The 23215-nt window shown below is 49.7% G+C and overlaps 1 protein-coding gene across 1 annotated transcript; it reads left to right on the top strand.

Moving 5' to 3' along the window:
- Positions 1-1279: 1279 nt before the first annotated feature.
- Positions 1280-21556, top strand: LOC132585861 (carcinoembryonic antigen-related cell adhesion molecule 16-like). The gene is made up of 5 exons (XM_060257738.1): positions 1280-1343; positions 4761-5123; positions 12937-13299; positions 14083-14445; positions 20889-21556. The coding sequence occupies exons 1-5, from the start codon at positions 1280-1282 to the stop codon at positions 21185-21187; spliced, it is 1452 nt and encodes a 483-aa protein (XP_060113721.1). The 3' UTR covers positions 21188-21556.
- The last annotated feature ends 1659 nt before the right edge of the window (positions 21557-23215 follow it).

The following is a 23215-nucleotide window of genomic DNA, read 5'->3' as shown; positions in this document are numbered from 1 at the left end:
CTGGCAGCGGCTCTCCAGGGTCTCAAGCTGAGGTTTTTCACGCCTATTTGCCTGGACCCTTTTTAGTTGAGATGCCAGGGATTGAACCTGGGACCTTCTGCCATGCTGGCTGGGGCTGATGGGAGTTGTAGGCAAAAAACATCTGGAGAGCTACCATTGGCCAACCCTGCTCTATAGGACAGGCCTTCAAGTACTTGAAGATGGTGATATCTCCTCTCAGTCGTCTCCTCTCCAAACAAAACAAGCCCAGCTCCTTAGACCTTTCCTCATAGAAGTTGGTCTCCTGACCCCGCACCATCTTGGATGCCCTCCTCTGGACATGTTATGAGATATGAGAGGTGATATGAAGGGGACATTTGCCTGTCTCCAATCTTCCAGCACCTCACCTGTTTGCCAAGAAATCAAAATAAATAAATCTTGGCCAGAAACTACATCTACAAGTTCTTGGGAGTCCTCTGTCTGGCCTCAAGGACTTGGTTTCATTTAAAGAGGGATTTAGGTACTATCCCTATGCCAATTCCAGGTTCCTTCCCTTCCCGGGGCTTCTGGGGATTGAATTCTCAGGGGTGGGCTGGCGGGAAAGAGAAGGAAGAAGAGTGCACATTTATGCCCCGCCCTTCTCTCTGAATCAGAGCTTCAGAGAGGCTTACAATCTCCTTTATCTTCTCCTCCTGTGAGGTGGGTGGGGCTGAGAGAGCTCTGACAGCAGCTGCCCTTTCAAGGACAACTCCTGCGAGAGCTATGGCTGACCCAAGGCCATGCCAGCAGTTGCCTGGGGGAGGAGTAAGGAATCAAATCCGGTTCTCCCGGATAAGAGTCGGCGTACTTCACCACAACACCAAACCAAAGCTCCTCCCCTGCCACAACAAATCGTGTTCGTCTTAAAGGCGCCCCGGGACTCTTCCTCTTTTTCGCCTGGGACAGTGTCTGCTTGGGAGGCTGGACTCTGGCCCCCACCCCCAATTCGGCCCTCCCACAATCTCCAGGAATTCCCCCCGTCGGGAGCTGGCAACCTCCCCGGGCTCCTCGGCCCGCGCCCTTCCTCTCCGCCCTTCCCAGCAGCTGCGACTGGGGGCCTTTTTCTCTTCCGACGGTCGGCTGCCCAGGAGGGAGAGAGGCCTTCCGCGCCGGGGAGAAGAAGGCAGAGAGAGGCGCCTCCTCGCCGCCCCGTCGGACCTGCCTGAGACTCCCTCCTCCTCCGCTTCTTCGGGGGCTGAGAAGGAGGCGCGCCAGGGAGCCGGCCCGTGCGTCAGGCGGAGCGCGCCCTCGGGGTGGCGGCATGGAGAGGCGACAGGGACCCCCGGGGGGACGGAGCTCCCGGCAGGCGGCGGCGCTCCTCGCGGGTAAGAGGGATCGGGAGCCCGCAAGGGTCGGGAGAGGGAGGGGAACAGTTACATGGGAGAGGGGATTCCCTAGAATTCCAGAAATCCTATTGTCACCTATGCTACCAGTGGGCTTTGGAAACAAAAGTGAAAATAGTTTGAGCACCACTTTGTTAGCCATCCCTAGGATGGTAATTGCCTGGCAGGAACTCATTTGCGTACCAGGCCACACACCCCTGACATCACCATTGTTTCACGCAGGGCTTTTGGGCAGAAAAAGCCCAGCAGGGACTCATTTGCATGTCAGGCCACACCCCCTGGCATCACCATTGTTTCATGCAGGGCTTTTGGGCAGAAAAAGCCCAGCAGGAACTCCTTTGCATATCAGGCCACACCCCCTGATGCCGAGCCAGTTGGAACTGTGTTCCTGTGCGTTCCTGCTAAAAAAGCCCTGGTGATTGCTACAAAATGGGGAGATAAAAGCTCAGAGGTGCCCCCCCCCCAGTCCCTTGCTCTGAAGTCTTGGATGAGTTCCAATAGGACCTAGGACCAACCCCAGATATAGCTGAGTATTGCCCCTTTTAAACTGTACTGGATTGGGCGGAGTTTTGGGGAGGGGGGGATAGAAACAGCTGGCGGTTCCCTTCGGCCAGCAAAACGAGGAATAAATCTTCTGAGGGAGTACCAGAAAAACTGGCTAGATATTTCCTGCCTTGGTTCAGCATGGATTGGTGCTCTTTGTGCCTCCCAGAGAGAGGCGTTTGGAGAAGTTTATATTCTTTTGCAAAATGTTGGCTCGCTGGGGGTCGAGTCCCTGGCATCACCGTGCAGATGTCAACATCATTGTTGCTTCATTCCGAGAAATCCTCAAGTTTAGTTCCTCTTTCGAGAAGGGAATTTCCCTTTTGTATCCTGCTCCTTGGGTAGAAATTGTATGAATACTGAGCTAATCCGACCAGGAAGCACCAGAGAAAAACTAGGTATGGGGTGGAGAGAGTCAACAAAGAAAGCTTTTTCTCCCTCTCCCAAAACACTAGAACTCGAGGGCATCCGGTGAAGCCGATGGGCAGTAGGTTCAGGAGAGACAAAAGGAAATACTACTTTACACAGAGAGTGATTAAAATGTGGAATTTGCTACCAGAGGAGGTAGTGATGGCCACTTTAAAAGGGATTAGACAGATTCATGGAGGACGAGTCTATCCATGGCTACTAGCCATGGCGGCTGACGGGAACCTCCACGTTCAGAGGCACAAATCCTCTGAATCCCAGAGCCAGGAGGTAACATCGGGGGAAGGCCTCAGCCTCTCTGCATTGTGGCTGGCCCTCCGGATAAATTGGTTGGCTGCTGAGATGGGATGTTGGACTAAATAGACTATTAGACTTCTTAATGTCTCTTGAAAAGTAATAGCACTGGAGCACTTCAGAGAGGTGAGGGGAATATATAGTTGAATATCCTGCATGTAGAGAACTAGTTGCCAGGGGAGAAGGCACAGTGCTAATCTACGTGCGGGGAATTTATTATTTTTGTACAGTTGCAATCCAGACCTGTACCTCCACCTCCCATCTGCAGCTTGAATCTCCTTTTAAACTCTCCTGAGGGGGAGCATTCTGGATTAGTAGAAAGGCAAACCAGGGACATGAGATCTCTCCTGTCTGGGATGGGTTTCACTCCCCTGGAAAAGCCGGGTTCGCCACTTGGGAGTGCTGCTTGACACCTTAGAAAACCAGGTGGGATGCGATGGCTCAGAGTGTATTTGCCTGCGTCCTTTCCTGGTTTAATTAGATCTCGCAATCTGTGCTTTGGTTATATCTAGACTGGACTACTGCAATGTGGTATACTTGGGGCCACCCTTGAAGAGCGTTCAGAAGCTGCAGCTACTGCAGAATGGTGCCGCTTGACTGATGGTCAGTCAACCCTGTAGCATGTATCTCAAATACTACAACAATTACATTAGCTATCAGTCATCTCCAAAGCCCAGTTCAAGGGATTGCTTTTGACCTTTAAAGCCCTATGTGGTTTTAAAGGACCATCTTCTCCTACATGCCCAAGAATTAAGATTTCTGCCTGGGAATTAAGATTGCAGGGAAATGCCCTCCAGACTGTCCCAGCACTCAAAGAAGCTCATCTGGTGGACACACAAGACAGGGCCCTTTTGGTGGCAGCCCCACAATTACGGAACAGCCTCCCCAGGAAAGTGAGCCTGCCTCCCTCACTTTCAGTCTTCAAGAGGCCGTTAAAGACTGTTTTATTTAGGAGTGCATTTGATTGATTGATTTTTAATTATTATTTTTATTTGGTGCTCCTACATAGGAGTTTTTCAGATTTTTTTTGTTATATGGGTGCCCAACGCCTGAGGCGGGGCTGGACTCCAACAGCTGTCTACAACAGCTTCTGATCCTTCAGGCCCCAAAATCTCTGGTTGAACCCACTGTGGAGAGGCCACCCAGCCTTTGGGTCCAGCCCAACCCGGCATGAACCTCCCAGACAGGAGCTTAGTTGGGCTGCAGGGATCACTGCAAAGGGAGGAAAATTAGGAGGAACACCAAGACACCAACCTTCAAGCAAAAGCGTCAAGGAGGTATGCTGCCCCCAGTCTGCCCCAGTCTCGGCTAATGGGAAAGCACCCGGGGAGGGGGAATGGAATCACCTGGGGGTGCAGGGATGGGACGACATGTATACAGGAGGGGAGCGGACCCCAGGCCGAAGAGGAACCACACTTGCTATACTCACGAGTGAGGAAACCCAGTCCTGGACAGATGGTGGGGGGGGGGGGGGAGTACCAGCTGGCTGTGAATTTGTAATCAGAGAACTGGTGACTTAGCCACCTCTCTCTCGATTACTGAGGCCAGTAAGGATCTCGCTGTTCCTGCCTAAGAATACCCAAATCCTGGAGACAGCTCAACCCCCATGTACCACCCAGAGGAGAAGGAGGAAGAAGAAGACGATATTGGATTTATATCCCACCCTATACTCTGAATCTCAGAGTCTCAGAGCAGTCACAATCTCCTTTACCTTCTTCCCCCAGCAGCAGACACCCTGTGAAGTAGGTGGAGCTGAGAGAGCTCTGACAGAAACTGCCATTTCAAGGACAACTCCTGCAAGAACTATGGCTGATAAGAGTCTGCCCTTTCAAGGACAACCTCTGCCAGAGCTATGGCTGACCCAAGGCCATTCCAGCAGCTGCCAGTGGAGGAGTGGGGAATCAAACCACGTTCTCCCAGATAAGAATCCATGCACTTAACCACCACACCAAACTGGCTTTTGAGCCTGGGAACTGACAGTGGGTTTTGTAATTGTTGCTTCTGTTGTGTTTTTATGATGTTTTATTTATATCCTAAGCTGCCTTGAGTTCTGCAAGAGGGAAAGGTGCCTAAAAATGTTTTAAATAAACAACCGAAGTGCTCTCTTCACCCCCCCCCCCCAATCTTCCTCTGCAGCCGCCGTCCTGAGTTCCGGCTTCCTGCTGACCCAGGCCCAGGAGGAGATCCCTGTTACAGCGGAACCACCGCAGCCATTGCAAGGACAGGACATCACCTTGACTCCGGGAGGAAAACCTGACATTGTTCAGTGCGTCTGGAATCGAGGAGAACCAAGTTTATCAAACCAGATCTTGACATATATTCCATCATTGTCACCGCCTGAGCAGATGGAAGGTGCAAGCTTTACTGGGCGGGAGACTGCAGGTCCCGGCTGTTCCCTGCACATCAGGAATGTGATACTGAATGACACTGGAACCTATACAGTGCTAAAGACTGTGCGTGGTGGTGCTGAAGTGGGGCGTGTGCGTATAGAAGTCCTAGGTATGGCTTGTTCCCTCTTTCTCATCTCTCTTATTTATAATTCCTAACTTTGAGCATTCTTCTTGGCTCAGCCTCAGGCGGGTTTCTCCGAAGCACCACCTGAAGGGCACAGCTGCTTCCATGGGATTCATCCATTGCCAGCAGGTTAATCATGATGAATGGGGAGACAGAAAGGGTTGCCATCCTCCAGATGGGGGCTGGGGATCTCCCAGGATTACACCCGATCTCCACACCACAGAGATCAGGAGAAAAGGCTGATTTGAAAGGTGGACTCTGTGGCATTCTACCCCATTGAGGTCCCTCCCCTCCCCAAGCCCCGCCTCCCTTAGGCTCCACCCCCCCAGGTATGCTTTGTTTACTGGTTCTTATTTTTCAGGTATTTTGACCTTTTTAATCTGTCCAGAGCAGGCTTAATTGGTGTCCAATGAGCAGGGAAGAAGAAGAAGATATTGGATTTATATCCCACCCTTCACTCTGAATCTCACACTCTCCTTTACCTTCTCCCCCCACAACAGACACCCTGTAAGGAGGGTGAGGCTGAGAGAGCTCCCACAGCAGCTGCCCTTTCAAGGACAACCTCTGCCAGAGCTATGGCTGACCCAAGGCCATTCCAGCAGGTGCAAGTGGAGGAGTGGGGAATCAAACCCGGTTCTCCCAGATAAGAGTCTGCCCTTTCAAGGACAACCTCTGCCAGAGCTATGGCTGACCCAAGGCCATTCCAGCAGGTGCAAGTGGAGGAGTGGGGAATCAAACCCGGTTCTCCCAGATAAGAGTCTGCCCTTTCAAGGACAACCTCTGCAAGAGCTGTGGCTGACCCAAGGCCATTCCAGCAGCTGCAAGTGGAGGAGAGGGGAATCAAACCCGGTTCTCCCAGATAAGAGTCCGCGCACTTAACCACTACACCAAACTGGCTCTCTCTCTCTCAACTTGAATGCCAGAATGGCCCCAGAGAAGTAGGGTAAGAGGAAAAGGGGGTGTTGCTGCCCACCCCCACTTGCCCATGGAGGGGGTGGGGAGGGAGCAGAATCCCTGCCATGCCTGCTTGGCTTGTGCTCACCCACACTGTAAGTGCTGGGGGCTGCTCCCACCCACCTTGCGTGGGTTTGGCAGTGGGCTTTGGCTAGTTTGGTTCAGTGGCTTAGTGTGGAGACTTTTATTTGGGGGGAACCAGGTTTGAGTCCCCACTCCTTCACATGCAGCTGCTGGAGTGACCTTGGGTCAGTCACAAGTTCTCTCATTGCTGTTTTCTCAAAAGCAGCTCTCAAAAGAGCTCTCTCAGCCCCACCTACCTCCCAGGGTATCCATTGGGGGAGGGGAAGGGAAAGGAGACGGTAAACCGCTTTGAGATTCTAAGTGAAAGGCAGGGTATAAATCCAGTCTCTTCTTTTTCTCTTCTCCTGCAAGCTTGCAGTGGTGGATCTTCGTACTGAGTCAGTAGTGCCCGCAGGAACGCTGCCGCCATATCTAGTTCCGGGCTTCGGGTTTCATAGAGGCTCACGTACCATCTCTTGGCGGCGCCTTTCAGTTTGGATCCTAAGTAATCCCCTCGGCTAAACTCATCGGGGAAGATGTGCCCCCAGTAGTACATAAAGTTATTAGCTTGTATCGAAAAGTATTCCACCTCCTCGGGGTCCCCGTCAAAGGTGGCATCCAACTCGCGGCCCCTACAGTAATCTCCTGGCCTTGGCGGCTGGGGTTGTTGAGGTTGGGGTGGAGGGGGTTGTTATGGTTGCCCCCCTCTCGGCACTGGTGGTTGTAGCGCCTGGTCAAGCTGCCTCCTCACTTCTTTAGTCATGAAGGCGTTGTTTCCTCAAGGAGAGTTCTGGCCATCTCCACCATCTCCAACCTCATCATTTGGAGGAAGTCCCGTGGGTCAGGATCTTGCTCCTCCTCCTCCTTGTCCGGGATCCGATCGGTACCCCAATCTTCTCTACTGTCACCCCCACTTGCCTCAGAGGTGCCTTGATCACTGTCGTCCCCCATCCGTGTGCGTAGGGGGGGCAGCGCTAAGATCGCTTCCCTCCGAGCAGGTGCTTCATCCATCAGACTAGTAGACCTTCTGGGGCCCCAATCCATTGGGGTTATAAACAGTTGCAGTATGTGCAGCGGGGACCCTCTCCCCGCTGGCCTCCTGACATTGAGTACGTGCCACAGAGGTTGCCTTGGGACTGTGTCGGGTCCTTGATCGCCAGCCGGCCTTTCTGGGTTGTCGGGGGCCTCTCTGTTATCTGGAGCTCTCTCTGCCATCATGGTAGAAAGTTTCCAATTCGGTTAAGTTCCCAGGTAGGATTACTCCCAAAATGTCAAGCACCGATATTTCTCAATAACCAAGTCCTTTGTTTAGAATCAAAAGCAGGTTTATTGATAGAAGCTCAGGAGCTTTTCCAAGGACACAAGCCTTGGGAGTAATGGGGTACAAACAGTTACACAATTAGGGTTTGTAGAATCTTTCAGGCTCAAGTGCCGTGTTCTACTGGAGAAAGTTTTTCTTCCAGACGTTTCGTTCTCAGCTGCGGAGAACATCCTCAGTGGCGTTGCAGCCGGAGCAGGCGCTCTGACCTTCTTGGCTGCTGTGCATTGAGTGAGGCCAGGGCTGCTGGAGAGCTGCTATTTCTAGGCTGGAGGGGATGTGGTGAAAGGGCAATAGGTTTGTGGATGTGCCCATTGTTTGGTAGGGCTTCCTGGAAGGGTAGTGATAAGGAAACTGGCTGTTGAATGTGACCATTGTTCTGTGCACATCCACAAACCTAGTACGAAACGTCTGGAAGAAAAACTTTCTCCAGTAGAACACGGCACTTGAGCCCGAAAGATTCTACAAACCCTAATGATGTTACCAGCCGTGAAAACCTGAAATCTTTGATAGTTACACAATTGCTATATAGGATGTCAGCAAAAGTTACATTACAGATGCATACTTGAGTCACGGGTTCAGAGGTTACTAGGCAACTATCTATTTTATTACTAAGGAATTTTAGGCTATTGGAAACATCAAACCTTCTCATACTTCTTTGTAGAGAGATAAGTATTGTCTGTGTGAAACCGGGGGAGAGGCGACTTGGAGGTACCAACGGCCAGCCTGTAATATAAACATCCCAGGGCCAGATGGTTTTGCTATGTGCCCGCTGGCTGTAAATAAGGGGGGGAGAGGTGGAGAGCTGATGACCTGCTCTCTACATAGAAAAATGTGGTCCAGAAATGAGCGCGCTTGACATACTGCCCCCCCTAAGCCCCCCTTCTGGGCTTTGAAGGATATTTAGCATAGAATTGTTTAATTAATGCTGGGGCTCTTACATTTGAACTAATTACCCATTCGTCGTGGCCCGTTGAGAAATGTTTCCACCTAATTAAAAAGTACAACACCCCCCGCTTCAGCTTAGCATCTAGGATTTCTTTTACTTCATGGTGATTCTGATCTCCCACCGGGATAGGATCTGGAGCTTTTGGTCTAGGGTGCCAGGGCGTCACTCCAGGGTCTTTTCGAAGTAAGCTGCAATGAAAGATGGGGTGTATCTTACTAAACAATTTTGGCAATTCTAGTTCCACAGTCACTTTATTGATTATACGTTTTATACGAAAAAGTCTCAAAAACTTGTAGGCCAGTTTTTTGAGGTTTGTGGTAGTGGCAAGTTCTTGGTGGACAGGAATACTGTATCTCTCACTTTAAAGTCCCAAGCAGGTGAGTGATGCTTGTCATAATGTTTTTGTATGTCTCTTTAGCCAATTCTGGGCAAAATGAAGGTCTGTTCATTCCTGCAACAACTTAAAAGATCTCTTCCCTACAATGCCCCCAGCAGGGAGGGCAAGCCCCCCCCAGCCACTGGCCTGGAAGAACATTTCCAGGTGGCCTAAATGACCAGTCCTCCCCTGGCAGCATGGGTGGTGTTGGGAAACCGAAAGTAGCATTCTGCTAGCATTTGCAGTCTAGCTTTCGCTCTCTAGCAATGGGCTGTTCCGCAGGTTCATTTTCTTTGCATCCTGTGGCTTCAGAGGTGGGAGGTTCTGTTCTGTGCATGTTTTGCTCCCTCTAGTGGTCAGTTTGATATTACATTGGTTTATGTCAGCTTACAGAAACAGATGTAATATCAAATTGACCACTAGAGGGAAAAACTGTGCAGAAGGGGGTGTGGGGTGGGGGAGAAACCCTTTGAAAACCCAGGAATTTACAAGTCAGGGAAATGAGAACCCGGAAAAGCCCTTTATAAGCAAGCTTTGAGTAGACCTCAGATGGAGGCAAGGGGTTGCAATTGTGCTAAAACAACTCAAATGTGGCACTTGGAGAAAAGCTGGATTCTATAGCCTGGAGAAATGGTGCACATTAAGTACAATAGCTGAAATACCTCCACTATTTATTCTCCACTTTGGGGTATGCAACTTATCATCACTGCAGGGAGATTAAATTCCTTTCTGTATCATCTCTTGCCGCACTCAGCTCCCCTATGCACAAAGCTTTAAGGTCTCCCTTAAAAGGTTGCCCAAATGCTTCAGTCTTATGGAGAATTTATATTCCCCCCTCACACTTTCTTTATAGATATGCTCAGAAACGTCACTGAACAGGTTTATCCCCTTTGCATGTGGTGAGCTTAGTTGGAATCATCCCAGTTTGGGTTGTTTCTGTTTGCTTAACTGAGGGGGTTGGTTTTATTCACGCACATTGGCTGTAGCTTCAGCTGCGTTCCCTGGCTGGTATGGTGGGCAGGGCGGGCTAGAGAAGAACTGCAGCGAAAGTTGGCGCTTCTGGATTAAAAATCAAAGTCCCTCTCTGCCCCCTTGGCAGCAGAAACTTCCTGGAATCCATCTGAGAAGCAGACCGAGAGCACATTTCCTCTAAGCGTCCAGTGACTTCACCTTGCTTTTATTTCCTTAAACTGACCCATGATTGGCCAGGGCTTTCTTTTGTAGCAAGAGCTCCTTTGCATATTAGGCCACACCCCCTGATGTAGCCAATCCTCCGAGAGCTGACAGGGCTCTTCTGACAGGGCCTACTCTAAGCTCCAGGAAGATTGGCTACATCAGGGAGGTGCGGCCTAATATGCAAAGGAGCTCTTGCTACAAAAAACCCCTGATGACTGCTAACCTCAAGGTGGCACCTGGAGACCTCCTGGGGTTTCAACTGATCTCCAGGCGACAGAGATCCATTCCTACGTAGAAAATGGCTGCTTTGGAAGGCTGGACTCTCTGGCATTGTACGCTACTGGGGCCCCTCCCTCTGCCCAGCCTCCTGGAGAGCCGCTGCCAGTCTGAGGAGACAAGACTGAGCTTGGTGCGCTGGGTGTCTTGTTCACGGTAAGGCAGCTTTAGGTGCACAGGGCCTCCCATTAGGACTAAGCAAGCCAGGTGGGAACTGGTGGAAGGTGCCAAACCTGCAAGGGGTGCCAGAGACGGTGCTTGCATTTTGGAGAAGGGTGAGAGGAGTCATGCATGCAGGGCTTTCTTTGTAGCAGGAACTCCTTTGCATATTAGGCCACACCCCTAGGGTTGCCAAGTCCAATTCAAGAAATATCTGGGGACTTTGGGGGTGGAGCTGGGAGACATTGGGGGTGGAGCCAGGAGAAAGGTTGTAACAAGCATAACTGAACTCCAAAGGGAGTTCTGGCCATCACATTGAAAGGGACGGCACACCTTTTTAATGCCTTCCCTATATTAGAAATAATGGATAGGGACACTTTCTTTGGGGGGCTCATAGAATGGGACTCCCTGGTCCAATCCTTTTGAAACTTGGCAGGTGTTTTAAGGAGAGGCACTGAATGCTATGCTGAAAATTTGGTGCCTCTACCTCAAAACACAGCCCCCCAGCACCCCAAATACCCACGGATCAATTCTCCATTGCTCTCCATAGGGGATGATGGAGTGGCCAGCAGACATTTCCTCCCCCCCCCCCAGCTTTCTGATGACCATGAAGTGGGGGGAGGGCTTCCAAATCAAGGGATCCCCTGCCCCCACCTAGGGATTGGCAACGCTACACACACCCCTGATGTAGCCAATCCTCCAAGAGTTTACAGGGCTGTTCTTACAGGGCCTGCTGTTGCCTGTCTGTTGTGGGGAAAGAAGATATAGGAGATTGTAAGCCGCTCTGCGTCTCTGATTCAGAGAGAAGGGCGGGGTATAAATCTGTAGTTCTTCTTCTTCTGTAAGCTCTAGGAGGATTGGCTACATCAGAAGGGTGTGGCCTAATATGCAAAGGAGTTCCTGCTACAAAAAAGACAAGCCTTGCATGCATGTCTCCTTCCCATTTGTGCATCAACCCCCCAGCTTCAGTGGGATTTCTGAGCCTCTCCGCAGCCGACCTTGGAGCCAGTTATGGGCGAAAGGGAGGAAGGGCAGAGCCAAGGTGGCGTAGTGGTTAAGAGCAGTGTTCCCTCTAAGCTAAGTTAGTGTGAGCTAGCTCACAGGTTTTTAGCCTCCAGCTCACACATTTTTGTCTTAGCTCAGGAAAAATGACCCCAGAGCAAGCTAATTTATGCAGCTGCTCACAACTTTAATGCCAGTAGCTCACAAAGTAGAATTTTTGGTCACAAGACTCCGCAGCACTACAGCTTTGAGGGAGTATTGGTTAAGAGTGTCAGACTAGTACCCATATTGTTTATGTTTTATATAATTTTTTGCTTTGCAATTAGTGGTTATATGTTTTAGTTATATTTTATTGGCCTGGTGCCATAATAACGTATCTGTATCTATGTCAAACTACTTTGCCCTGACCTGGGTTGCCCAAGCAAGCCCGATCTCATCACATCTCAAAAGCCAAGTAGGGCCAACTCGCTGTTCCTGCCTAAGAATACCCAAATCCTGGAGACAGCTCAACCCCCACATACCACCCAAAGGAGGAGGAAGAAGAAGATATTGGATTTATATCCCACCCTATACCCTGAATCTCAGAGCAGTCACAATCTCCTTTACCTTCTTCCCCCAGCAGCAGACACCCTGTGAAGTAGGTGGGGCTGAGAGAGCTCTGACAGAAACTGCCATTTCAAGGACAACTCCTGTGAGAGCTATGGCTGACCCAAGGCCATTCCAGCAGCTGCAAGTGGAGGAGCGGGGAATCAAACCCAGTTCTCCCAGATAAGAGTCTGCCCTTTCAAGGACAACCTCTGCCAGAGCTATGGCTGACCCAAGGCCATTCCAGCAGCTGCAAGTGGAGGAGGGGGGAATCAAACCCGGTTCCCCCAGATAAGAGTCTGCCCTTTCAAGGACAACCTCTGCCAGAGCTATGGCTGACCCAAGGCCATTCCAGCAGGTGCAAGTGGAGGAGTGGGGAATCAAACCCGGTTCTCCCAGATAAGAGTCTGCCCTTTCAAGGACAACCTCTGCCAGAGCTATGGCTGACCCAAGGCCATTCCAGCAGCTGCAAGTGGAGGAGGGGGGAATCAAACCCGGTTCCCCCAGATAAGAGTCTGCCCTTTCAAGGACAACCTCTGCCAGAGCTATGGCTGACCCAAGGCCATTCCAGCAGGTGCAAGTGGAGGAGTGGGGAATCAAACCCGGTTCTCCCAGAAAAGTGTCTGCCCTTTCAAGGACAACCTCTGCCAGAGCTATGCCTGACCCAAGGCCATTCCAGCAGCTGCAAGTGGAGGAGTGGGGAATCAAACCCGGTTCTCCCAAATAAGAGTCTGCGCACTTAACCACTGCACCAAACTGGCTTTTGAGCCTGGGACCTGACAGTGGATTTTGTAATTGTTGCTTCTGTTGTGTTTTTATGATGTTTTATTTATATCCTAAGCTGCCTTGAGTTCTGCAAGAGGGAAAGGTGCCTAAAAATGTTTTAAATAAACAAGCAAAGTGCTCTCTTCACCCTCCCCACCCCCATCTCCCTCTGCAGCCGCCATCCTGAGTTCTGGCTTCCTGCTGACTCAGGCCCAGGAGGAGATCCCTGTTACAGCAGAACCACCGCAGCTATTGCAAGGACAGGACGTCACTCTGACTCCAGGAGGAAAACCTGACATTGTTCAGTGCACCTGGTATCGAGGAGAACCAAGTTTACCAAACCAGATCTTGACATATGTTCTGTCATTTTCACCGCCTGAGCAGCTGGATGGTGCAAACTTTACTGGGCGGGAGACTCCAGGTCCCGGCTGTTCCCTGCACATCAGGAGTCTGACGCTGAATGACACTGGAAACTATACAGTGGTAAAGACTGTGCGTGGTGGTGCTGAAGTGGGGCATGTGCATATCGAAGTCCTAGGTATGGCTTGTTCCCTCTTTCTCATCTCTCTTATTTATACCGTAATTCCTAATTCTGAGCATTCTTCTTGGCTCAGCCTCAGGCGGGTTTCTCTGAAGCGCCACCTGAAGGGCATAGCTGCTTCCATGGGATTCATCCATTGCCAGCAGGCTAATTGTGATGAATGGGGAGACAGAAAGGGTTGCCATCCTCCAGTTGGGGGCTGGAGATCTCCCAGGATAAGATCTGATCTCCAGGCTACAGAGATCAGGATGAAAGGCTGATTTGAAAGGTGGACTCTGTGGCATTCTATCCCATTGAGGTCCCTCCCCTCCCCAAGCCCCGCCTCCCTTAGGCTCCACCCCCCAGGTATGCTTTGTTTACTGGTTCTTATCTTTCAGGTATTTGACCCTGTCCAGAGCAGGCTTAATTGGTGTCCAATGAGCAGGGAAGAAGAAGATATTGGATTTATATCCCGCCCTCCACTCTGAATCTCACAGTCTCCTTTACCTTTCTTCCCCACAACAGACACCCTGTAAGGAGGGTGGGGCTGAGAGAGCTCTGAGAGCAGCTGCCCTTTCTCCCGGGATAAGAGTCCGCGCACTTAACCACTACACCCAACTGGCTTTTCAGCCTGGGACCTGACAGTGGGTTTTGTAATGATTGCTTCTGTTGTGTTTTTATAATGTTTTATTTATATCCTAAGCTGCCTTGAGTTCTGCAAGAGGGAAAGGTGTCTAAAAATGTTTTAAATAAACAACCAAAGTGCTCTCTTAACCCCCCCCCCCCAATCTCCCTCTGCAGCCGCCGTCCTGAGTTCCGGCTTCCTGCTGACCCAGGCCCAGGCAGAAATTCCTGTTACAGCGGAACCACCACAGCCATTGCAAGGACAGGACGTCACTCTGACTCCGGGAGGAAAACTCGACATTGTTCAGTGCACCTGGTATCGAGGAGAACCAAGTTTACCAAACCAGATCTTGACATATGTTCCATCATTTTCACCGCCTGAGCAGCTGGATGGTGCAAGCTTTACTGGGCGGGAGACTCCAGGTCCCGGCTGTTCCCTGCACATCAGGAGTCTGATGCTGAATGACACTGGAACCTATACAGTGGTAAAGACTGTGCGTGGTGGTTCTGAAGTGGGGAGTGTGCCTATAGAAGTCTTAGGTATGGCTTGTTTCCTCTTTCTCATCTCTCTTATTTATAATTCCTAATTCTGAGCATTCTTCTTGGCTCAGCCTCAGGCGGGTTTCTCCGAAGCGCCACCTGAAGGGCACAGCTGCTTCCCCGGGCCACAGAGATCAGGAGGAAAGGTTGATTTGAAAGGTGGACTCTGTGGCATTCTACCCCATTGAAGTCCCTCCCCTCCTCAAGCCCCACCTCCCTTAGGCTCCACCTCCCAGGTATGCTTTGTTCACTGGTTCTTATCTTTCAGGTATTTGACCCTGTCCACAGCAGGCTTAATTGGTGTCCAATGAACAGGGAAGAAGAAGATATTGGATTTATATCCCGCCCTCCACTCCGAAGAGTCTCAGAGCGGCTCACAATCTCCTTTACCTTCCTCCCCCACAACAGACACCCTGTGAAGTGGGTGGGGCTGAGAGGGCTCTCACAGCAGCTGCCCTTTCAAGGACAACTCTGCGAGAGCTATGACTGACCCAAGGCCATGTTAGTAGGTGCAAGTGGAGGAGTGGGGAATCAAACCCGGTTCTCCCAGATAAGAGTCTGCGCACTTCACCACTACACCGAACTGGCTCTCTCTCTCAACTGGGATGCCAGAATGGCTCCAAAGAAGAAGGGTAAGAGGAAGTGGGGGTGAGACTGCCCCCCACTTGCCCATTGAGGGTGTGGGGAGGGAGCAGAAGCCTGCTTGGCTTGTGCTCACCCACACTGTAAGTGATGGGGGCTGCTCTCACCCACCTTGCGTGAGTTTGACAGTGGGCTTTGGCTAGTTTGGTGCAGTGATTAAGTGTGAAGACTTTTATTTGGGGGAACCAGGTTTGATTCCCCACTCCTTCACATGCAGCTGCTGGAGTGACCTTGGGTCAGTCGCAAGTTCTCTCAAAAGCAGCTCTCAAAAGAGCTCTCTCAGCCCCACCTACCTTCCAGGGTGTCCATTGTGGGGAGGGGGAGGAAAAGGAGACAGTAAGCCGCTTTGAGACTCTGAGTGAAGGGCAGGGTATAAATCCAGTCTCTTCTTTTTCTCTTCTCTTGCAAGCTTGCAGTGGTGGATCCCATCTGCCATGCGTCTCCAGTCCTGTCCAGGGTGGACTAGAAATGAGAGAACTCACAGCGAGAGAAAACACAACCACAAGGTTATAGTGACTGAATTTGAAATGACTTATCGCTGCAATAGTATGCATGAGCAAAATCCACCAAACTAATGGTAGAGTGAACGAGCAGGTGTGTTTTTCTAGACTGTCCAGGGTGGAGGCAGCTCGCTGGCTGCGATGGCAGCTCCTGCCCCCCTTTGTGTGAGAAGGGGGCAGCCAGGTCATCAGTGGCTCCTTCCCCTCTCATGTGGCTGTAAGTTGCAGGGTTGGATTCTCTTCTGTGATACCTGGCTCCCGAATCCACACACACAAATCCAGCAGATCAGGCAAAACAGTTTTATTATCATCCAAGATGCAAATAGCCTGGATTAGCAATAAATAGCCAGGCTACTGAGCTTCAACGTCAAGTGAAGCATGAATTGCAATAAAAACCAGGGAAAACTTACTCAAATTCAAAAGGCATGGGAGTGCCCTGCCTCAGACGACAGGCACGATGATAAAACTCCCCCCCCTTGTCTTTTATCCTTAAAGCCAAACTTTTAACAGGCTGCAGCACTGCGGTCCTAAACTCTGCTCACGACCTGAGTTCAATCCCCGGCGGAAGCTGGGTTTTCAGGTAGCCGGCTCCAGGTTGACTCAGCCTTCCATCCTTCTGAGCTCGGTAAAACGAGGTCCCAGCTTGCTGGGGGGAAAGTGTAGATGGCTGGGGAAGGCAATGGCAAACCACCCTGTAAACAGTCTGCCGTGAAAACGTTGTGAAAGCAACATCACCCCAGAGTCAGAAACGACTGGAGTTTGCACAGGGGACCTTTCCTTTTCCTTTCCCTCCCTCTCATCCAGTCCAGCTGTTAATCAAGATGACTCAGCTCGGTAATTCTGGTCTGGGTAAAATGAAGGTCAGTTCATTCTGGTCTGGGCAAAATGAAGGTCAGTTCATTCCTGCAACAACTTAAAAGGTCTCTTCCCTACAATGGCCCCAGCAGGGAGGGCAAGCCCCACCCCTCCATTTCCAGGTGGCCTAAATGACCAGTCCTCCCCTGGCAGCATGGGTGGGGTCGGGAAACTGAAAATAGCATTCTGCTAGCATTTGCAGTCTAGCTTTCGCTCATTAGCACTGGGCTGTTCCGCAGGTTCATTTTCCTTTCATCTAAGTTCCTGTGTCTTCAGAGGTGGGAGGTTCTGTTCTGCGCATGTTTTGCTCCCTCTAGTGGTCAGTTTGATATTACATTGGTTTATGTCAGTTTACGGAAACAGATGTAATATCAGATTGACCAGTAGAGGGAAAAACTGCATGGAGGGGTGGGAGGAGAAACCCTTTAAAAACCCAGGAATTTACAAGTGAGGGAGATGAGAACCTGGAAAAGCCCTTTATAAGCAAGCCTTGAGTACACCTCGGATGGAGGCAAGGGGTTGCATTTGTGCTAAAACAACTCAAATGTGGCACTTGGAGAAAAGCTGGATTCTGTAGCTTGGAGAAATGGTGCACATTAAGTACAATAGCTGAAATACCTCCACTATTTATTCTCCACTTTTGGGTATGCAACTTATCATCACTGCAGGGAGATGAAATTCCTTTCTGTATCATCTCTTGCCGCACTCAGCTGCCCTATGCACAAAGCTTTAAAAGGTTGCCCAAATGCTTCAGTCTTATGGAGAATTTATATTCCCCCCTCACACTTTCTTTATAGATATGCTCAGAAACGTCGCTGAACAGGTTTATCCCCTTTGCGTGTGGTGAGCTTAGTTGGAATCATCCCAGTTTGGGTTGCTTCTGTTTGCTTAACTGAGGGGGTTGGTTTTATTCACACGCATTGGCTGTAGCTTCAGCTGTGTTCCCTGGCTGGTATGGTGGGCAGGGCGGGCTAGAGAAGAACTGCAGCAAAAGTTGGCGCTTCTGGATTAAAAATCAAAGTCCCTCTCTGCCCCCTTGGCAGCAGAAACTTCCTGGAATCCATCTGAGAAGCAGACCTAGAGCACATTTCCTCTAAGGGTCCAGTGACTTCACCTTGCTTTTATTTCCTTAAACTGACCCATGATTGGCCAGGGCTTTGTTTTGTAGCACAAACTCCTTTGCATATTAGGCCACACCCCCTGACATAGCCAATCCTCCAAGAGCTGACAGGGCTCTTCTTACAGGGCCTACTCTAAGCTCCAGGAAGATTGGCTACATGAGGGAGCTGCGGCCTAATATGCAAAGGAGTTCCTGCCACAAAAAAGTCTTGATGATTGCCAACCTCCAGGTGGCACCTGTAGACCTCCTGGGATTTCAACTGATCTCCAGGCAATAGAAATCCATTCCTATGGAGAAAATGGCTGCTTTGGAAGGCTGGACTCTCTGGCATTGTACACTACTGGGGCCCCTCCTCCTGCCCAGCCTGCTGGAGAGCCGTTGCCAGTCTGAGTAGACAAGACTGAGCTTGGTGTGTTGGGTCTCTTGTTCACGGTAAGGCAGCTTTGTAGGTGCACAGGGCCTCCCATTAGGACTAAGCAAGCCAGGTGGGAACTGGTGGAAGGTGCCAAACCTGCAAGGGGTGCCGATGCATGCAGGGCTTTCTTTGTAGCAGGAACTCCTTTGCATATTAGGCCACACCCCTAGGGTTGCCAAGTCCAATTCAAGAAATATCTGGGGACTTTGGGGGTGGAGCTGGGAGACATTGGGGGTGGAGCCAGGAGAAAGGTTGTAACAAGCATAACTGAACTCCAAAGGGAGTTCTGGCCATCACATTGAAAGGGACGGCACACCTTTTAAATGCCTTCCCTATATTAGAAATAATGGATAGGGACACCTTCTTTGGGGGGCTCATAGAATGGGACTCCCTGGTCCAATCCTTTTGAAACTTGGCGGGTGTTTTAAGGAGAGGCACCGAATGCTATGCTGAAAATTTGGTGCCTCTACCTCAAAACACAGCCCCCCAGCACCCCAAATACCCACGGATCAATTCTCCATTCTACCCTATGGGAATCGCTCTCCATAGGGGATGATGGAGTGGCCAGCAGACATTTCCTTCCCCCCCCCCCCAGCTTTTTGATGACCATGAAGTGGGGGAGGGCTTCCAAATCAGGGGATCCCCTGCCCCCACCTGGGGATTAGCAACGCTACACACACCCCTGATGTAGCCAATCCTCCAAGAGTTTACAGGGCTCTTCTTACAGGGCCTACTGTAAGAGAGCCAGTTTGGTGTAGTGGTTAAGTGAGTGGACTCTTATCTGGGAGAACTGAGTTTGATTCCCCACTCCTCCACTTGCACCTGCTGGAATGGCCTTGGGTCTGCCATAGCTCTGGCAGAGGTTGTCCTTGAAAGGGCAGCTGCTGTGAGAGCCATCTCAGCCCCACCCACCTCACAGGGTGTCTGTTGTGGGGGGAGAAGATATAGGAGATTGTAAGCCGCTCTGAGTCTCTGATACAGAGAGAAGGGCGGGGTATAAATCTGCAGTTCTTCTTCTTCTGTAAGCTCTAGGAGGATTGGCTACATCAGAAGGGTGTGGCCTAATATGCAAAGGAGTTCCTGCTACAAAAAAAAGCGTTGCATGCATGTCTCCTTCCCGTTTGTGCCACAACCCCCCAGCTTCAGTGGGATTGCTGAGCCTCTCCGCAGCCGACTTTGGAGCCAGTTGTGGGCGAAAGGGAGGAAGGGCAGAGCCAAGGTGGCGTAGTGGTTAAGAGCAGTGTTCCCTCTAAGCTAAGTTAGTGTGAGCTAGCTCACAGGTTTTTAGCCTCCAGCTCACACATTTTTGTCTTAGCTCAGGAAAAATGGCCCCAGAACAAACTAATTTATGCAGCAGCTCACAACTTTAATGCCAGTAGCACACAAAGTAGAATTTTTGGTCACAAGACTCCGCAGCTTTGAGGGAGTATTGGTTAAGAGTGTCAGACTAGTACCCATATTGGTTTATGTTTTATATAATTTTTTTGCTTTGCAATTAGTGGTTATATGTTTTAGTTATATTTTACTGGCCTGGTGCCATAAAAACGTATCTGTGTCAAACTACTTTTCCCTGACCTGGGTAGCCCAAGCAAGCCCGATCTCATCAGATCTCAAAAGCCAAGTAGGGCCAACTCAGGCAAGTACTTCGATGGGAGACCTCCAGGGAATACCAGAGCTGGGAAGCAGGGGCAGGCTTTATTTATTGGGAGAGCCAGTTTGGTGTAGTGGTTAAGTGTGAGGACTCTTATCTGGGAGAACCGGGTTTGATTCCCCACTCCTCCACTTGCACCTGCTGGAATGGCCTTGGGTCAGCCATAGCTCTGGCAGAGGTTGTCCTTGAAAGGGCAGCTGCTGTGAGAGCCCTCTCCAGCCCCACCTACCTCACAGGGTGTCTGTTGTGGGGGAGGAAGGTAAAGGAGATTGTGAGCCGCTCTGAGACTCTTCGGAGTGGAGGGCGGGATATAAATCCAATATCATCATCATCATCATCATTTATTCAATCACCTCTCTGAATATCCTCTAGGTTCCCAATAGGGGTCAGTTGTCACAGGTCATTACAATTTCCAAGTGCACACACACGCACATAAAATTACAAAAAGATAAAAAGATAAGTATTTGCGTGACCCGGGTTCAAATCCCAGCTTGTGCTGTGGAGGCTCACTGGGTGACCTTGGGCCAGCCACACTCTCGCAGCCTCACCTACCTCACAGGGTTGTTGTGAAGAAAAACTGGAGGACCAGAGAACAATGTATGCTGCTTTGGGTCCTCATTGCAGGAAAGGTGGGGCATAAATGAATTAAATCAATCAAGGGACTCACTGTTACTGCTCCAATCTGACTCCCAATACATTCCACACACGCACACACAGAGTTTGTGCTCCCACTACTTGCGGGTGCAGGAAAAGTTGATCCTATCCTACTTCTGTTTCCCCTTCTCCAAAGTTGTGGGGGAGACTCCCAGATTACCACATGACTCCCAGATTGCCAGCCCGCTCCTGTTGGAACCTGGGGATCCCCCAGAATTATAGCTCATCTCCAGACAACAGAGATGAGTTCCCCTGGAGAAAATGGCTGCTTTGGAGGGTGAAGTGTATGGCATTGTGCCCCACGGAGGTCCCTGTCTTCCCCAGGCTCCACCCCATAATCTTCAGGAGTTTCCCAACCTGGATCTGGCAACCTACCCCCCATCCCTCCCCCACCACTGGTCCCTGGGGAGGACCTGGAAACCCTCAGCCATGCCTTGTGACTGTGGTCTCTCGCTGTGATGCAGGGAAACCAAAAAGTTGGCTTAGCCAGTATCCATTAGCCTTGAGCTAACTTCGACAACCTGGTCATGCTCACAGTGACGAAGACGGTGGAAGAGCGGTGAAACAAAGGGGTTGACTTGACCCCTCTTTCAGTTTTGTGTCCAGAAATGCTGTCCCCACCAAATCTGTGGCCTGAAGAGGTCACTGTAGAAGAGCACGAGAACATCACCATAAACTGTGCTACCTCCAAAGGTTCCAATGCCAACGTCTACTGGCTCAAGGATGGGAAGCCCATCCCAGTTAAGTCAGTCCTTTCCGACCTGAACCGAACCCTCACCGTTCCTGACGTCAGCCGAGACGATGGGGGGACGTATACATGTCAGGTCTGGAATCCAGCTAACAGCGCCACGAGCAACCCTAGTTATATAACCGTGATGCGTGTAGGGATCGAAAATGGTCAGTAAAATCAATAAAAGTCAGTTTTTTTCATTTTAGTCATTGATTTGCCAGGTTTTTTTAAAAAATTTATTTTTAATGTCCAGTAAAGTCAGTATTTCTTTGTTTTTGTGATTGCAATTTGTGTGGGGGAGGGGGGTTGTTTGTTTTTGTTATTCCATTTTGGGGGAAAGAAGAGGACAAGAAAAAAAATGCTAGTGGATGCAGTGCAGAAAACTGTTGAGAAACGAAAGAGTTCATTAATAAGTTCTTTTTTCAGCAAAAAAGATAAAGTAAGAACAAGTCTTACCTTACCATGATTATGTTTTGTTCGCATAACAGTTACTTTGTGTATGATTTTAATATTTTTATTCTTAATTAAATTTGATTTTTATATCACCCATTCCTCGTAAACAGGCTTCAGGGTGGTGTACAACACTAAAGAACCCCAAAACTGATGGGGTGGCATCCAGCCGGCCATCTATCAACAGATATAGCCCAAAACCATTTTGCTGTTTTATTACCTGCAATATGCAGTTATTTTTTTTAAAAGGAATCTCTTTTTTTTGCCTTCAGTTTTGTACGATAATGAAAACATTGCCTTATCTTCATAAAAAAAAATTCAATTTAAAAAAAAGGGTGCGATGGCTGGCTATGGGGACAGTGGAAGGCAGATGATATTTTTTTAAAAAAACGAAGTCCCAGTTTTACTTTAACGTATCAATTGACTGAAATTAAATTTTTCAGTAATTTGTCAATTTGGGGCCAGGTTTTTTGGGGGGGAATTTTGGTCAGTAAAATTAGTTTTGACCCTTTGACTAGTTTCCGCCCTTTTGCCCGAGTAAACCCAGTAGCTGAATTAGATTGCTGGTCCCTTTGTTCTTAGTTCTCGCTGTCTCCAGGTGATGGCTGGAGATCTCCAGGGACTACAGCTGATCTCCAGACTACACGGATCAGTTCCCCCTGGAGAAAATGGCTGCTATGGAGGGTGCGCTCTGTGACCTTGTACCCCACTGAGATCCCTGTCCTCCCCAGGCCCCACCTCAAAATCTCCAGGACTTTCCCAACCTGGATCTGGCAACCCTACCCCCTCACACACAGGTGGCTGGGGAGGACCTGGCAACCCTAAGTTACACCTTGTGACTGCAGGGAAGCTGAAAAGTTGCCTCAGCAAGTATCCATTAGCCTTGCGCTAACTTAACGACCCAGTCATGCTCACAGTGAGGAGGACAGTGGGAGAGCGGTGAAGACAAAGGGATTGAACCCTCTTTCTGTTTTGTGTCCAGAAAAGCCTTTCCCGCCAAATCTGTGGCCTGAGGAAGTCTCTGTGAAAGAGCACGAGAACGTCACCTTGAAATGTACAGCCTCTGCAAGCTCCAGTGTCAGCATCTACTGGTTCAAGGATGGGGAACACATCCCAGCTAAGTCAGTCCTTTCCCAGCAGAACCGAACCCTCGCCATTCCTGACATCAGCCAAGACGATGAGGGGTCGTATACATGTCAGGCCTGGAATCCAGTTAACAGCGCCACGAGCAACCCTAGCAAAATAACCGTGATACATGCAGAGGTGGGAAATGGTCAGTAAAATTTGTAAAATTCAGTTCTTTTCATCTCAGTTGTCAGTGTTTTTCAATTAAAAAATTGGTGAGTAAGGTCAGTATTTCTTTGGTTTTGTGACTGCAATTTGTTGGGGAGGGGTAGTTATTGTATTTTGGAGGAAAGAAGTGGACAAGGAAAAAATGCTTGCAGATGCAGAAAACAGTGCAGAAAACTGTTGAGAAATGACAAGAGTTCATTAATAAGTTCTTTTTTCAGCAAAAAACCCCACAAAAGATAACGCAAAACAGAGACAAGCCTTACCTTGCAATGATAAGGTGTGTTGTTTGCATAATGATTACTTTATGTATGATTTTAATGTTTTGTTGTTTATTTATTTCTTAAATTTGGGCTTTTAAAAAAAAAAATACTGCCCATTCCTTGTAAACAGGGCTTCGGGTGGTGGACAACAATAAATAACCCCTAAACTGATAGGGTAGTATCCAGCCAGGCACCCATCA

Source organism: Heteronotia binoei, chromosome 17 (genome assembly GCF_032191835.1).
Source record: "Heteronotia binoei isolate CCM8104 ecotype False Entrance Well chromosome 17, APGP_CSIRO_Hbin_v1, whole genome shotgun sequence".
NCBI lineage: Eukaryota > Metazoa > Chordata > Lepidosauria > Squamata > Gekkonidae > Heteronotia > Heteronotia binoei.
The sequence above is the reverse complement of the archived record's forward strand: the minus strand, read 5'-3'. Positions and strand labels throughout refer to the sequence as shown.

Coding starts and splice junctions, on each gene's coding strand:
- LOC132585861 (XM_060257738.1), top strand. CDS start 1,280: ATGGAGAGGCGACAGGGACCCCCGGGGGGACGGAGCTCCCGGCAGGCG. Junction 1,344..4,760: donor GGCGGCGGCGCTCCTCGCGG/GTAAGAGGGATC, acceptor CTTCCTCTGCAG/CCGCCGTCCTGAGTTCCGGC. Junction 5,124..12,936: donor TGTGCGTATAGAAGTCCTAG/GTATGGCTTGTT, acceptor CTCCCTCTGCAG/CCGCCATCCTGAGTTCTGGC.